Source organism: Oncorhynchus mykiss, chromosome 8 (genome assembly GCF_057628025.1).
Source record: "Oncorhynchus mykiss isolate SJ-2025 chromosome 8, ASM5762802v1, whole genome shotgun sequence".
Taxonomy (NCBI): Eukaryota; Metazoa; Chordata; class Actinopteri; order Salmoniformes; family Salmonidae; genus Oncorhynchus; species Oncorhynchus mykiss.
Genome location: NC_143029.1, coordinates 45,177,311 through 45,195,371, shown reverse-complemented (window position 1 = coordinate 45,195,371; position 18,061 = coordinate 45,177,311). Strand labels below are relative to the sequence as shown.

The following is an 18,061-nucleotide window of genomic DNA, read 5'->3' as shown; positions in this document are numbered from 1 at the left end:
TGGTAGGTGCCCGGATTCATAACCATACAGGCAGGATAATCATATATGTGCCTAGGGAGGCAACCGCAAGTGTACACTCAGAATGTGCCCCAGTTTGAGATATACTGTCTCTTTACTTAATCAAAGTTATAGGGATTTAGGTTGTGCCAGTAAAATATATCCCTTCATAATAAAAAATGGCCCTTTTCTCTCAAGGAGTTTCATTCAGACACTGTACGCCATAACCATTAAGGGATTTTTGTATGTGTGAGGCATTCCACCTTTACTGTTACTGTAGTCTCACCTGAATAAGCCCAGCAGCTGGATGCCTACGCTTCTCAAAGTGCTTCTGTCTGTGCTGCTCCTGGACCTTCAAAGCCAAGCCTGAGCCCAAGATGCCCTAGGGGGGAGACAGGCAGCATCATTAACTATCGTTCCCATTGTGGAAAAGACAGCATCAAAGGTTCAATGCAACCATTTTTATTTATGAGTAACAATTAAGTACCTTACTGTGAATGTCTTCAACAAAAATTGCTTCTTAGTAAAGAGCAATTTCTCAAGCAAGAAATGAAGCTGAAAACTAGCTGTTATTGGCAGAGAGGTTTATAAACTCATTTTCTTATTGGTCTGTTAACTAATTAGCCGCCTGGTGATGTCACCAAGCAGGCCAAAATTCCATTCCACTAAAACAGGCAAAAATGTAATGCAGTCTTTTCAAACTGCTATTACACAAAAATGTATTATCATTTTCACAATATTATTCCAAACTCAGCGTGAAAATTTATATAATACACGGGAAATCACGTTTTTGACTGCACTGGGCCTTTAATCAACTATTGATCGCCTTTGCGAAGCCACTGAGTTTACCAAGTTTACACATAGCCTAAGGAACATACGCTTTATATCAAATACATATGTATCCATTAAGGAAACAGACATTATTCATCAATAAAATACTACTTCTTCATTTTGATGATTCAGTCACCTAATCCTTGAAGAATGACAATTGGGTAAATAAGTGGTCTTACTATACAGTACATAATTAATCATTATTTTAACATTTGAGCAAATTGACACTGGCGTGGTATAGAATTTGCATCTTGATGTACAATTGCAAAACAAATGCATGTGTAAAGTATGTGATAATTCATACATTTCACAATAATGTAATCATGGACTAAACCCTATCCAAGAGATTTTACTTACTGCAGGCAAAGCGAAGAAGGACACTCCAATGAGAGCAAAAGTGCCAGCTAACAGTCTCCCAGCCCACGTCTTTGGGGTTTTGTCCCCATAACCAATGGTGGTCAATGTGATCTACGTACAGGGGAGAGAGACATGATCTTCATACACGGCGCCATGGAAACTGAAGAAATGTACAAAATGGTTGGTAATGTGAATGTTGCTGTATTTGTAAAGATGCAGGTAGGATCTTGATTTCAAAGTTAAAAGTTGACAAGTGTGACATTGCCAGCTGGTATTGTAGCTATCCATATGTACTGCAGATGCTTCCAGCTCTCAGAGATTAAAGATAAATAGTGTACAAAAAACATTACATAAACATTGCTACGGCATGAGTGATTGAGTTTGGCTCTACTTTTGTTTTTGCCTGGTTTATAGGTTTCCGCTTATAATTTTTAACTATTTGTTAGTCAACTTCTCTACAATTAAATACATGCAGCTTATCTTCTGTCATTATACACTGAGTGTACAAAACATTAGGAACACCTGCTATTCCATGATATAGACTGACCAGGTAAATCCAGGTGAAAACTATGATTGATGTCACCTGGTAAATCCACTTCAATCAGTGTAGATGAAGGGGACGAGACCGGTTAAAGAAGGATTTTAAGCCCTGAGACAATTGAAACATGGATTGTGTATGTGTGCCAATCAGAGAGTGATTGGGAAAGACAAAGTATTTAATTGCCTTTGAACAGGGTATGGTAGTAGGTTTACCATACCCACCATACCCAGGCGCACCGGTTTGAGTTCATCAAGAAATGCAAGGCTGCTGAGTTTTTCACGCTCAACAGTTTCCTCTGTGTATCAAGAATGGTCCACCACCCAAAGGACATCCAGCCAACTTGACAACTGTGGGAAGCATTGGAGTCAACATGGGCTAGCATCCATGTGTAAGGCTGTTCTGAGGTCAAAAGGGGTCAATATTAGGAATGTGTTCCTAATGTTTTGTACACTCCGTTTCCCAAACTTGGTCCTGCCCCCCGAATTCTCTCAAGATGCAGAAAGAAATACATCATATTTCTCCACTCCTGTGCCCATGTCAAAATGTACATTTGGTGTATCATTTTACTGTAAGAAATGCTTAATTCTGCAGGAGTTAATATTAAGGCTATGTGAGCTGTTATAGACCTACAGTCAGTGGCCAGATTTCAGATTCTATTTAACTCATCTGAACAGCAGGCTACAGTTCCCTTGATGTGCCATAAGCCTTTTTGAAGTCCCCATCTTGTGACTGTGGAATTTGTATAGCACCTCACAATCATCACACACAATATAGCTGGCACTGCCTATCATCCTCTTTTACCATTTCACCAAATCTTTACCAAAAATGTATTTTCTGACCCTCTCTTTCCTTTATTTTCAACTCTCCATTTTACAGCTTTTCAATTCCGACATTGTCCTTTTCGCCTCTGTGAATAACGTTAACTTTTTAATGCCGTTCCCAAAAGCATTCGGCGATTGGCGCGTAGGCCTTTTTGGCACGCGTACAGTTAGACCCTAAAACTTAGGCTTACGCACTAATGCCAGGCAGTTTAAAATAATGAAAGAAAAACGTAAATGTAGACTATACTGTATATATAATTTGCATAAAAATGAAACATTTATAGATTTTTTCAAGGTATTTTTTTCTCTTTATCCCACCTGCCCTTCATCCACACAATATTTCATGATCCTAAACCCGCCCGCCACGCGGTTATCCGCGGGGACTGCGGGTTATGAGTCAACCCGCGCATTACTAAACATAGGGCAAACGCGCTCTCTAGGAAACATATGGCTCTTAGAACTTTTTGTGCAAACTGGGAATATACCAGTTGGCTGAGATTCTCTTAAAACAAAGACCTGGGAAGGTACCAACTACAGGTCTTTCTACAAATACATACCAGGCCCCACCACAGAGCGTCGGCATACGTGTCAAAGTCCTGGGGTTCGGGCTTAATGGTGGGGCTATCAGTATCCGACACCTCCATGGTGACATCATCCTTCTCCACCAGGTACACCAGGAAGGAGGCCAGAATGAGGGACAGGAAGCCAATGTACCAAGCGGTGATCAGCTCCTAAAAGCCAGTCACACAGAAACATACAGTAAGGGTTCTGATGTGTATTTAGGGACGTGAAGCACTCTGAACTTTACAGATTGAAATACAATACCAGTCAAAAGTTTGGACACACCTACTCATTCAAGGGTTTTTCTTTATTTTTACTATTTTCTACATTGCAGAATAATAGTGAAGACATCAAAAATATGAAATAACACATATGGAATCATGTAGTAACCCCCCCAAATAATCCTTAGCAATCTACACACAATACCCCATGAAGACAAAGCAAAATTAGGTTGACATTATTGCAAATGTATTAAAATAAAAAACCTAAAACCGAATATACTTATTTAGATTAGTATTCTTTGCTATGAGACTCGAAAAAAATTAGCTCAGGTGCATCCTGTTTCCATTGAGATGTTTCTACAACTTGATTGGAGTCCACCTGTGGTAAATTCAATTGATTGGACATGATTTGGAAAGTCACACACCTATCTATATAAGGTCCCATGTCAGAGCAAAAACCAAGCCATGAGGTCGGAGGAATTGTCCGTAGAGCTCCGAGACAGGATTGTGTCGAGGCACAGATCTGGGGAAGGGTACCAAAATATTTCTGCAGCATTGAAGGTCCCCAAGAACACAGTGGCCTCCATCATTCTTAAATAGAAGAAGTTTGGAACCACCAGAGTCTTCCTAGAACTGGTCACCTGGCCAAACTTAGCAATCAGGGGAGAAGGGCCTTGGTCAGGGAGGTGACCAAGAAACCGATGGTCATTCTGACAGAGCTCTAGAGTTACTTTGTGGAGATGGTTGTCCTTCTGGAAGGTTCTCCCATCTCTGCAGCAATCCAACAATCAGGCCTTTATGGTAGTGTGGCCAGACGGAAGCCTCTGCTCAGTAAAAGGCACTTGACAGCCCACTTAGCCAAAAGTCACCTAAAGATTCTCAGACCATGAGAAACAAGATTCTCTAGTCTGATGAAAGCAAGATTGTACTCTTTGGCCTGAATGCCAAGCGTCACGTCTGGAGGAAACCTGGCACCATCCCTACGGTGAAGCATGCTGGTGGCAGAATCATGCTGTGGGGATGTTTTTCAGCAGCAGGGACTGGGAGACTAGTCAGGGTCGAGGGAAAGGTGAACGGAGCAAAGTACAGAGATATCCTTGATGAAAGCCTGCTCCAGAGCGCTCAGGACCTCAGACCGAGGTGAAGGTTCACTTTCCAACAGGACAACAACCCTAAGCACACAGCCAAGACAAAGCAGGAGTGGCTTCGGGACAAGTCTCTGAATGTCCTTGAGTGGCAAGGCCAGAGCCCGGACTTAAACCTGATCAAACATCTCTGGAGAGACCTGAAAATAGCCGCGCAGTGACGCTCCCCATCCAACCTGACAGAGCATGAGAGGATCTGCAGAGAAGAATGGGAGAAAATCCACAAATACAGGTGTGCCAAGCTTGTAGCGTTGAGGCTGCAATCGCCAAAGGTGATTCAACAAAGTCCTAGGTAAAGGGTCTGAATACTTATGTAAATGTAATATTTCATATTTTTTATTAGTAATAAATTAGCAGACATAAAAAAAAACTGTTTTGCTTTGTCATTATGGGGTATTGTGTGTAGATTGATAAGGGGAAAAAAACAATTGAATCAACTTTAGAATTAAGGCTGTACCCTAACAAATAGTGGAAAAAGTCAATAGGTGTGAATATTTTCTGAAGGCACTGTAGATGGAGTTGTATCAGGGCACTTTCTCTGATGGAATTATGAGGACTCCATGACTTACATAGATGGAGTTAAATGAGGACACTATCAATTACATCTCCAAATCCGGTACTGGAGAGCTACTGGGTAAATTAAAACGCTGCCTGTCAAATATCCGGCGCCACATTGTCCTAAAGGAAACCCTGCTCTGTGGGAGGAGATGGAGTAAGTGTTTATGGACACCATACCCTACTGTGGGAGTAGATGGAGTAAGTGTTTATGGACACCATACCTTACTGTGGGAGTAGATGGAGTAAGTGTTAATGGACACAATACCTTACTGTGGGAGTAGATGGAGTAAGTGGTAATGGACACCATACCTTACTGTGGGAGTAGATGGAGTAAGTGGTAATGGACACCATACCTTAAAGTGTGCGTAGATGGAGTAAGTGTTTATGGACACCATACCTTACTGTGTGCGTAGATGGAGTAAGTGTTTATGGACACCATACCTTACTGTGGGAGCAGATTGAGTAAGTGTTTATGGACACCATACCTTTCTGTGTGAGTAATGGAGTAAGTATTAATGGACACCACACCTTTCTGTGTGAGTAATGGGGTAAGTGTTAATGGACACCATACCTTACTGTGGGAGTAGATGGAGTAAGTGATTATGGACACCATACCTTACTCTGGGAGTAGATGGAGTAAGTGTTAATGGACACAATACCTTACTGTGGGAGTAGATGGAGTAAGTGGTAATGGACACAATACCTTACTGTGGGAGTAGATGGAGTAAGTGATTATGGACACCATACCTTACTCTGGGAGTAGATGGAGTAAGTGTTAATGGACACCACACCTTTCTGTGTGAGTAATGGGGTAAGTGTTAATGGACACCATACCTTACTGTGGGAGTAGATGGAGTAAGTGATTATGGACACCATACCTTACTCTGGGAGTAGATGGAGTAAGTGTTTATGGACACCATACCTTACTGTGGGAGTAGATGGAGTAAGTGTTTATGGACACCATATCTTACTGTGGGAGTAGATGGAGTAAGTGTTTATGGACACCATACCTTACTGTGTGAGTAATGGAGTAAGTGTTTATGGACACCATACCTTACTGTGGGAGTAATGGAGTAAGTGTTTATGGACACCATACCTTACCGTGGGAGTAGATGGAGTAAGTGTTTATGGACACCATACCTTACCGTTGGAGTAGATGGAGTAAGTGTTTATGGACACCATACCTTACTGTGGGAGTAGATGGAGTAAGTGTTTATGGACACCATACCTTATCGTGGGAGTAGATGGAGTAAGTGTTTATAGACACCATACCTTACTGTGGGAGTAGATGGAGTAAGTGTTAATGGACACCATACCTTACTGTGGGAGTAGATGGAGTAAGTGTTCATGGACACCATACCTTACTGTGGGAGTAGATGGAGTAAGTGTTTATGGACACCATAGCTTACTGTGGGAGTAGATGGAGTAAGTGTTTATGGACACCATAGCTTACTGTGGGAGTAGATGTAGTAAGTGTTTATGGACACTATACCTTACTGTGGGAGTAGATGGAGTAAGTGTTAATGGACACCATACCTTACTGTGGGAGTAATGGAGTACGTGTTTATGGACACCATACCTTGCTGTGTGAGTAATGGAGTAAGTGTTAATGGACACCATACCTTACTGTGGGAGTAGATGGAGTAAGTGCTAATGGACACCATACCTTACTGTGGGAGTAGATGGAGTAAGTGTTTATGGACACCATACCTTGCTGTGTGAGTAATGGAGTAAGTGTTAATGGACACCATACCTTACTGTGGGAGTAGATGGAGTAAGTGGTAATGGACACCATACCTTACTGTGGGAGTAGATGGAGTAAGTGTTAATGGACACCATACCTTACTGTGTGCGTAGATGGAGTAAGTGTTTATGGACACCATACCTTACTGTGTGCGTAGATGAGTAAGTGTTTATGGACACCATACCTTACTGTGGGAGCAGATGGAGTAAGTGTTTATGGACACCATACCTTTCTGTGTGAATAATGGAGTAAGTATTAATGGACACCACACCTTTCTGTGTGAGTAATGGGGTAAGTGTTAATGGACACCATACCTTACTGTGGGAGTAGATGGAGTAAGTGATTATGGACACCATACCTTACTCTGGGAGTAGATGGAGTAAGTGTTTATGGACACCATACCTTACTGTGGGAGTAGATGGAGTAAGTGTTTATGGACACCATACCTTACTGTGGGAGTAGATGGAGTAAGTGTTTATGGACACCATATCTTACTGTGGGAGTAGATGGAGTAAGTGTTTATGGACACCATACCTTACTGTGTGAGTAATGGAGTAAGTGTTTATGGACACCATACCTTACTGTGGGAGTAATGGAGTAAGTGTTTATGGACACCATACCTTACCGTGGGAGTAGATGGAGTAAGTGTTTATGGACACCATACCTTACCGTTGGAGTAGATGGAGTAAGTGTTTATGGACACCATACCTTACTGTGGGAGTAGATGGAGTAAGTGTTTATGGACACCATACCTTACTGTGGGAGTAGATGGAATAAGTGTTATGGGCACCATACCTTACTGTGTGCGTAGATGGAGTAAGTGTTTATGGACACCATACCTTATCGTGGGAGTAGATGGAGTAAGTGTTTATAGACACCATACCTTACTGTGGGAGTAGATGGAGTAAGTGTTAATGGACACCATACCTTACTGTGGGAGTAGATGGAGTAAGTGTTCATGGACACCATACCTTACTGTGGGAGTAGATGGAGTAAGTGTTTATGGACACCATAGCTTACTGTGGGAGTAGATGGAGTAAGTGTTTATGGACACTATACCTTACTGTGGGAGTAGATGGAGTAAGTGTTAATGGACACCATACCTTGCTGTGTGAGTAATGGAGTAAGTGTTAATGGACACCATACCTTACTGTGGGAGTAGATGGAGTAAGTGTTTATGGACACCATACCTTACCGAGTGAGTAATGGAGTAAGTGTTTATGGACACCATACCTTACCGTGGGAGTAGATGGAATAAGTGTTTATGGACACCATACCTTACTGTGGGAGTAGATGGAGTAAGTGTTTATGGACACCATACCTTACTGTGGGAGTAGATGGAGTAAGTGTTCATGACACCATACCTTACTGTGGGAGTAGATGGAATAAGTGTTCATGGACACCATACCCTACTGTGGGAGTAGATGGAGTAAGTGTTTATGGACACCATACCTTACTGCGTGCGTAGATGTAGTAAGTGTTTATGGACACCATACCTTACTGTGTGTGTAGATGGAGTAAGTGTTTATGGACACCATACCTTACTGTGTGCGTAGATGGAGTAAGTGTTTATGGACACAATACCTTACTGTGGGAGCAGATGGAGTAAGTGGTAATGGACAAAATACCTGACTGTGGGAGTAGATGGAGTAAGTGTTAATGGACACCATACCTTACTGTGGGAGTAGATGGAGTAAGTGGTAATGGACATCATACCTTACTGTGGGAGTAGATGGAGTAAGTGGTAATGGACACCATACCTTACTGTGTGCGTAGATGGAGTAAGTGTTTATGGACACCATACCTTACTGTGTGCGTAGATGGAGTAAGTGTTTATGGACACCATACCTTACTGTGGGAGCAGATGGAGTAAGTGGTAATGGACAAAATACCTTACTGTGGGAGTATATGGAGTAAGTGGTAATGGACACCATACCTTACTGTGGGAGTAGATGGAGTAAGTTGTAATGGACACCATACCTGACTGTGGGAGTAGATGGAGTAAGTGTTAATGGACACCATGCCTTACTGTGGGAGTAGATGGAGTAAGTGGTAATGGACATCATACCTTACTGTGGGAGTAATGGAGTAAGTGTTAATGGACACCATACCTTACTGTGGGAGTAGATGGAGTAAGTGCTAATGGACACCATACCTTACTGTGGGAGTAGATGGAGTAAGTGTTTATGGACACCATACCTTGCTGTGTGAGTAATGGAGTAAGTGTTAATGGACACCATACCTTACTGTGGGAGTAGATGGAGTAAGTGCTAATGGACACCATACCTTACTGTGGGAGTAGATGGAGTAAGTGGTAATGGACACCATACCTTACTGTGGGAGTAGATGGAGTAAGTGGTAATGGACACCATACCTTACTGTGTGCGTAGATGGAGTAAGTGTTTATGGACACCATACCTTACTGTGTGCGTAGATGGAGTAAGTGTTTATGGACACCATACCTTACTGTGGGAGCAGATGGAGTAAGTGTTTATGGACACCATACCTTTCTGTGTGAATAATGGAGTAAGTATTAATGGACACCACACCTTTCTGTGTGAGTAATGGGGTAAGTGTTAATGGACACCATACCTTACTGTGGGAGTAGATGGAGTAAGTGATTATGGACACCATACCTTACTCTGGGAGTAGATGGAGTAAGTGTTTATGGACACCATACCTTACTGTGGGAGTAGATGGAGTAAGTGTTTATGGACACCATACCTTACTGTGGGAGTAGATGGAGTAAGTGTTTATGGACACCATACCTTACTGTGGGAGTAGATGGAGTAAGTGTTTATGGACACCATATCTTACTGTGGGAGTAGATGGAGTAAGTGTTTATGGACACCATACCTTACTGTGTGAGTAATGGAGTAAGTGTTTATGGACACCATACCTTACTGTGGGAGTAATGGAGTAAGTGTTTATGGACACCATACCTTACCGTGGGAGTAGATGGAGTAAGTGTTTATGGACACCATACCTTACCGTTGGAGTAGATGGAGTAAGTGTTTATGGACACCATACCTTACTGTGGGAGTAGATGGAGTAAGTGTTTATGGACACCATACCTTACTGTGGGAGTAGATGGAATAAGTGTTATGGGCACCATACCTTACTGTGTGCGTAGATGGAGTAAGTGTTTATGGACACCATACCTTATCGTGGGAGTAGATGGAGTAAGTGTTTATAGACACCATACCTTACTGTGGGAGTAGATGGAGTAAGTGTTAATGGACACCATACCTTACTGTGGGAGTAGATGGAGTAAGTGTTCATGGACACCATACCTTACTGTGGGAGTAGATGGAGTAAGTGTTTATGGACACCATAGCTTACTGTGGGAGTAGATGGAGTAAGTGTTTATGGACACTATACCTTACTGTGGGAGTAGATGGAGTAAGTGTTAATGGACACCATACCTTACTGTGGGAGTAATGGAGTACGTGTTTATGGACACCATACCTTGCTGTGTGAGTAATGGAGTAAGTGTTAATGGACACCATACCTTACTGTGGGAGTAGATGGAGTAAGTGCTAATGGACACCATACCTTACTGTGGGAGTAGATGGAGTAAGTGTTTATGGACACCATACCTTGCTGTGTGAGTAATGGAGTAAGTGTTAATGGACACCATACCTTACTGTGGGAGTAGATGGAGTAAGTGTTAATGGACACCATACCTTACTGTGGGAGTAGATGGAGTAAGTGTTTATGGACACCATACCTTACCGAGTGAGTAATGGAGTAAGTGTTTATGGACACCATACCTTACCGTGGGAGTAGATGGAATAAGTGTTTATGGACACCATACCTTACTGTGGGAGTAGATGGAGTAAGTGTTTATGGACACCATACCTTACTGTGGGAGTAGATGGAGTAAGTGTTCATGACACCATACCTTACTGTGGGAGTAGATGGAATAAGTGTTCATGGACACCATACCTTGCTGTGTGAGTAATGGAGTAAGTGTTAATGGACACCATACCTTACTGTGGGAGTAGATGGAGTAAGTGCTAATGGACACCATACCTTACTGTGGGAGTAGATGGAGTAAGTGTTTATGGACACCATACCTTGCTGTGTGAGTAATGGAGTAAGTGTTAATGGACACCATACCTTACTGTGGGAGTAGATGGAGTAAGTGCTAATGGACACCATACCTTACTGTGGGAGTAGATGGAGTAAGTGTTTATGGATACCATACCTTACTGTGGGAGTAGAGGAGTAAGTGTTTATGGACACCATACCTTGCTGTGTGAGTAATGGAGTAAGTGTTAATGGACACCATACCTTACTGTGGGAGTAGATGGAGTAAGTGTTTATGGACACCATACCTTACCGAGTGAGTAATGGAGTAAGTGTTTATGGACACCATACCTTACCGTGGGAGTAGATGGAATAAGTGTTTATGGACACCATACCTTACTGTGGGAGTAGATGGAGTAAGTGTTTATGGACACCATACCTTACTGTGGGAGTAGATGGAGTAAGTGTTCATGACACCATACCTTACTGTGGGAGTAGATGGAATAAGTGTTCATGGACACCATACCCTACTGTGGGAGTAGATGGAGTAAGTGTTTATGGACACCATACCTTACTGCGTGCGTAGATGTAGTAAGTGCTAATGGACACCATACCTTACTGTGGGAGTAGATGGAGTAAGTGTTTATGGATACCATACCTTACTGTGGGAGTAGAGGAGTAAGTGTTTATGGACACCATACCTTGCTGTGTGAGTAATGGAGTAAGTGTTAATGGACACCATACCTTACTGTGGGAGTAGATGGAGTAAGTGTTTATGGACACCATACCTTACCGAGTGAGTAATGGAGTAAGTGTTTATGGACACCATACCTTACCGTGGGAGTAGATGGAATAAGTGTTTATGGACACCATACCTTACTATGGGAGTAGATGGAGTAAGTGTTTATGGACACCATACCTTACTGTGGGAGTAGATGGAGTAAGTGTTCATGACACCATACCTTACTGTGGGAGTAGATGGAATAAGTGTTCATGGACACCATACCCTACTGTGGGAGTAGATGGAGTAAGTGTTTATGGACACCATACCTTACTGCGTGCGTAGATGTAGTAAGTGTTTATGGACACCATACCTTACTGTGTGTGTAGATGGAGTAAGTGTTTATGGACACCATACCTTACTGTGTGCGTAGATGGAGTAAGTGTTTATGGACACAATACCTTACTGTGGGAGCAGATGGAGTAAGTGGTAATGGACAAAATACCTGACTGTGGGAGTAGATGGAGTAAGTGTTAATGGACACCATACCTTACTGTGGGAGTAGATGGAGTAAGTGGTAATGGACACCATACCTTACTGTGGGAGTAGATGGAGTAAGTGGTAATGGACACCATACCTTACTGTGTGCGTAGATGGAGTAAGTGTTTATGGACACCATACCTTACTGTGTGCGTAGATGGAGTAAGTGTTTATGGACACCATACCTTACTGTGGGAGTAGATGGAGTAAGTGTTTATGGACACCATACCTTACTGCGTGCGTAGATGTAGTAAGTGTTTATGGACACCATACCTTACTGTGTGTGTAGATGGAGTAAGTGTTTATGGACACCATACCTTACTGTGTGCGTAGATGGAGTAAGTGTTTATGGACACCATACCTTACTGCGTGCGTAGATGTAGTAAGTGTTTATGGACACCATACCTTACTGTGTGTGTAGATGGAGTAAGTGTTTATGGACACCATACCTTACTGTGTGCGTAGATGGAGTAAGTGTTTATGGACACAATACCTTACTGTGGGAGCAGATGGAGTAAGTGGTAATGGACAAAATACCTGAATGTGGGAGTAGATGGAGTAAGTGTTAATGGACACCATACCTTACTGTGGGAGTAGATGGAGTAAGTGGTAATGGACACCATACCTTACTGTGGGAGTAGATGGAGTAAGTGGTAATGGACACCATACCTTACTGTGTGTGTAGATGGAGTAAGTGTTTATGGACACCATACCTTCCTGTGTGCGTAGATGGAGTAAGTGTTTATGGACACCATACCTTACTGTGGGAGCAGATGGAGTAAGTGGTAATGGACAAAATACCTTACTGTGGGAGTATATGGAGTAAGTGGTAATGGACACCATACCTTACTGTGGGAGTAGATGGAGTAAGTTGTAATGGACACCATACCTGACTGTGGGAGTAGATGGAGTAAGTGTTAATGGACACCATGCCTTACTGTGGGAGTAGATGGAGTAAGTGGTAATGGACATCATACCTTACTGTGGGAGTAGATGGAGTAAGTGGTAATGGACACCATACCTTACTGTGGGAGTAGATGGAGTAAGTGTTAATGGACACCATACCTTACTGTGGGAGTAGATGGAGTAGGTGTTAATGGACACCATGCCTTACTGTGGGAGTAGATGGAGTAAGTGGTAATGGACACCATACCTGACTGTGGGAGTAGATGGAGTAAGTGTTAATGGACACCATGCCTTACTGTGGGAGTAGCTGGAGTAAGTGGTAATGGACACCATACCTTACTGTGGGAGTAGATGGAGTAAGTTGTAATAGACACCATACCTTACTGTGGGAGTAGATGGAGTAAGTGGTAATGGACACCATACCTTATTGTGGGAGTAGATGGAGTAAGTGTTAATGGACACCATACCTTACTGTGGGAGTAGATGGAGTAAGTGTTAATGGACACCATACCTTACTGTGTGCGTAGATGGAGTAAGTGTTTATGGACACCATACCTGACCGTGGGAGTATATGGAGTAAGTGTTTATGGACACCATACCTTACCGTGGGAGTAGATGGAGTAAGTGTTTATGGACACCATACCTTACTGTGGGAGTAGATGGAGTAAGTGGTAATGGACACCATACCTTATTGTGGGAGTAGATGGAGTAAGTGTTATGGGCACCATACCTTACTGTGTGCGTAGATGGAGTAAGTGTTTATGGACACCATACCTTATCGTGGGAGTAGATGGAGTAAGTGTTTATAGACACCATACCTTACTGTGGGAGTAGATGGAGTAAGTGTTAATGGACACCATACCTTACTGTGGGAGTAGTTGGAGTAAGTGTTAATGGACACCATACCTTACTGTGGGAGTAGATGGAGTAAGTGTTCATAGACACCATACCTTACTGTGGGAGTAGATGGAGTAAGTGTTTATGGACACCATAGCTTACTGTGGGAGTAGATGGAGTAAGTGTTTATGGACACCATACGTTACTGTGGGAGTAGATGGAGTAAGTGTTAATGGACACCATACCTTACTGTGGGAGTAATGGAGTAAGTGTTTATGGACACTATACCTTGCTGTGTGAGTAATGGAGTAAGTGTTTATGGACACCATACCTTACCGTGGGAGAAGATGGAATAAGTGTTTATGGACACCATACCTTACTGTGGGAGTAGATGGAGTAAGTGTTTATGGACACCATACCTTACTGTGGGAGTAGATGGAGTAAGTGTTCATGACACCATACCTTACTGTGGGAGTAGATGGAATAAGTGTTCATGGACACCATACCCTACTGTAGGAGTAGATGGAGTAAGTGTTTATGGACACCATACCTTACTGCGTGCGTAGATGTAGTAAGTGTTTATGGACACCATACCTTACTGTTGGAGTAGATGGAGTAAGTGTTTATAGACACCATACCTTACTGTGTGCGTAGATGGAGTAAGTGTTTATGGACACCATACATTACTGTGTGCGTAGATGGAGTAAGTGTTTATGGACACCATACCTTACTGTGTGCGTAGATGGAGTAAGTGTTTATGGACACCATACCTTACCGAGTGAGTAATGGAGTAAGTGTTCATGGACACCATACCTTACTGTGGGAGCAGATGGAGTAAGTGGTAATGGACAAAATACCTTACTGTGGGAGTAGATGGAGTAAGTGGTAATGGACACCATACCTTACTGTGGGAGTAGATGGAGTACGTGTTTATGGACACCATACCTTACCGAGTGAGAAATGGAGTAAGTGTTTATGGACACCATACCTTACTGTGGGAGTAGATGGAGTAAGTGGTAATGGACACCATACCTGACTGTGGGAGTAGATGGAGTAAGTGTTAATGGACACCATGCCTTACTGTGGGAGTAGCTGGAGTAAGTGGTAATGGACACCATACCTTACTGTGTGCGTAGATGGAGTAAGTGGTAATGGACACCATACCTTACTGTGGGAGTAGATGGAGTAAGTGCTAATGGACACCATACCTTACTGTGGGAGTAGCTGGAGTAAGTGTTTATGGACACCATACCTTGCTGTGTGAGTAATGGAGTAAGTGTTAATGGACACCATACCTTACTGTGGGAGTAGATGGAGTAAGTGCTAATGGACACCATACCTTACTGTGGGAGTAGATGGAGTAAGTGTTTATGGATACCATACCTTACTGTGGGAGTAATGGAGTAAGTGTTTATGGACACCATACCTTGCTGTGTGAGTAATGGAGTAAGTGTTAATGGACACCATACCTTACTGTGGGAGTAGATGGAGTAAGTGTTTATGGACACCATACCTTACCGTGTGAGTAATGGAGTAAGTGTTTATGGACACCATACCTTACCGTGGGAGTAGATGGAATAAGTGTTTATGGACACCATACCTTACTGTGGGAGTAGATGGAGTAAGTGTTTATGGACACCATACCTTACTGTGGGAGTAGATGGAGTAAGTGTTCATGACACCATACCTTACTGTGGGAGTAGATGGAATAAGTGTTCATGGACACCATACCCTACTGTAGGAGTAGATGGAGTAAGTGTTTATGGACACCATATCTTACTGCGTGCGTAGATGTAGTAAGTGTTTATGGACACCATACCTTACTGTTGGAGTAGATGGAGTAAGTGTTTATAGACACCATACCTTACTGTGTGCGTAGATGGAGTAAGTGTTTATGGACACCATACATTACTGTGTGCGTAGATGGAGTAAGTGTTTATGGACACCATACCTTACTGTGTGCGTAGATGGAGTAAGTGTTTATGGACACCATACCTTACTGTGGGAGCAGATGGAGTAAGTGGTAATGGACAAAATACCTGACTGTGGGAGTAGATGGAGTAAGTGTTAATGGACACCATACCTTACTGTGGGAGTAGATGGAGTAAGTGGTAATGGATACCATACCTTACTGTGGGAGTAGATGGAGTAAGTGGTAATGGACACCATACCTTACTGTGTGCGTAGATGGAGTAAGTGTTTATGGACACCATACCTTACTGTGTGCGTAGATGGAGTAAGTGTTTATGGACACCATACCTTACTGTGGGAGCAGATGGAGTAAGTGGCAATGGACAAAATACCTTACTGTGGGAGTAGATGGAGTAAGTGGTAATGGACCATACCTTACTGTGGGAGTAGATGGAGTAAGTTGTAATGGACACCATACCTTATTGTGGGAGTAGATGGAGTAAGTGTTAATGGACACCATACCTTACTGTGGGAGTAGATGGAGTAAGTGTTTATGGACACCATACCTTACTGTGGGAGTAATGGAGTAAGTGTTTATGGACACCATACCTGACCGTGGGAGTATATGGAGTAAGTGTTTATGGACACCATACCTTACCGTGGGAGTATATGGAGTGTTTATGGACACCATACCTTACCGTGGGAGTAGATGGAGTAAGTGTTTATGGACACCATACTTTACTGTGGGAGTAGATGGAGTAAGTGGTAATGGACACCATGCCTTACTGTGAGAGTAGATGGAGTAAGTTGTAATGGACACCATACCTGACTGTGGGAGTAGAGGGAGTAAGTGTTAATGGAAACCATGCCTTACTGTGGGAGTAGATGGAGTAAGTGGTAATGGACACCATACCTTACTGTGGGAGTAGATGGAGTAAGTGGTAATGGACACCATACCTTACTGTGGGAGTAGATGGAGTAAGTGGTAATGGACACCATACCTTATTGTGGGAGTAGATGGAGTAAGTGTTAATGGACACCATACCTTACTGTGGGAGTAGATGGAGTAAGTGTTAATGGACACCATACCTTACTGTGTGCGTAGATGGAGTAAGTGTTTATGGACACCATACCTTACCGTGGGAGTAGCTGGAGTAAGTGGTAATGGACACCATACCTTACTGTGGGAGTAGATGGAGTAAGTGGTAATGGACACCATACCTTACTGTGGGAGTAGATGGAGTAAGTGGTAATGGACACCATACCTTATTGTGGGAGTAGATGGAGTAAGTGTTAATGGACACCATACCTTACTGTGGGAGTAGATGGAGTAAGTGTTTATGGACACCATACCTTGCTGTGTGAGTAATGGAGTAACTGTTAATGGACACCATACCTTACTGTGGGAGTAGATGGAGTAAGTGCTAATGGACACCATACCTTACTGTGGGAGTAGATGGAGTAAGTGTTTATGGATACCATACCTTACTGTGGGAGTAATGGAGTAAGTGTTTATGGACACCATACCTTGCTGTGTGAGTAATGGAGTAAGTGTTAATGGACACCATACCTTACTGTGGGAGTAGATGGAGTAAGTGTTTATGGACACCATACCTTACCGTGTGAGTAATGGAGTAAGTGTTTATGGACACCATACCTTACCGTGGGAGTAGATGGAATAAGTGTTTATGGACACCATACCTTACTGTGGGAGTAGATGGAGTAAAAGTTTATGGACACCATACCTTACTGTGGGAGTAGATGGAGTAAGTGTTCATGACACCATACCTTACTGTGGGAGTAGATGGAATAAGTGTTCATGGACAACATACCCTACTGTAGGAGTAGATGGAGTAAGTGTTTATGGACACCATACCTTACTGCGTGCGTAGATGTAGTAAGTGTTTATGGACACCATACCTTACTGTTGGAGTAGATGGAGTAAGTGTTTATAGACACCATACCTTACTGTGTGCGTAGATGGAGTAAGTGTTTATGGACACCATACCTTACTGTGTGCGTAGATGGAGTAAGTGTTTATGGACACCATACCTTACTGTGTGCGTAGATGGAGTAAGTGTTTATGGACACCATACCTTACTGTGGGAGTAGATGGAGTAAGTGGTAATGGACAAAATACCTGACTGTGGGAGTAGATGGAGTAAGTGTTAATGGACACCATACCTTACTGTGGGAGTAGATGGAGTAAGTGGTAATGGACACCATAGCTTACTGTGGGAGTAGATGGAGTAAGTGGTAATGGACACCATACCTTACTGTGTGCGTAGATGGAGTAAGTGTTTATGGACACCATACCTTACTGTGTGCGTAGATGGAG

At 42.7% G+C, this 18,061-nt stretch overlaps 1 protein-coding gene across 1 annotated transcript in view; it reads right to left on the bottom strand.

The window, feature by feature from the left end:
* kcnq3 (potassium voltage-gated channel subfamily Q member 3) overlaps positions 1 to 18,061 on the bottom strand; it is a 161,400-nt gene that overhangs the window by 31,240 nt on the left and 112,099 nt on the right. The window contains exons 6-8 of the mRNA XM_090243467.1: positions 3,105 to 3,278; positions 1,186 to 1,296; positions 284 to 379 (exon numbers count right to left, since the gene is read on the bottom strand). Of these exons, the coding sequence (XP_090099593.1) occupies positions 284 to 379; positions 1,186 to 1,296; positions 3,105 to 3,278 (381 nt within the window). The remainder of the gene's footprint in view (positions 1 to 283; positions 380 to 1,185; positions 1,297 to 3,104; positions 3,279 to 18,061) is intronic.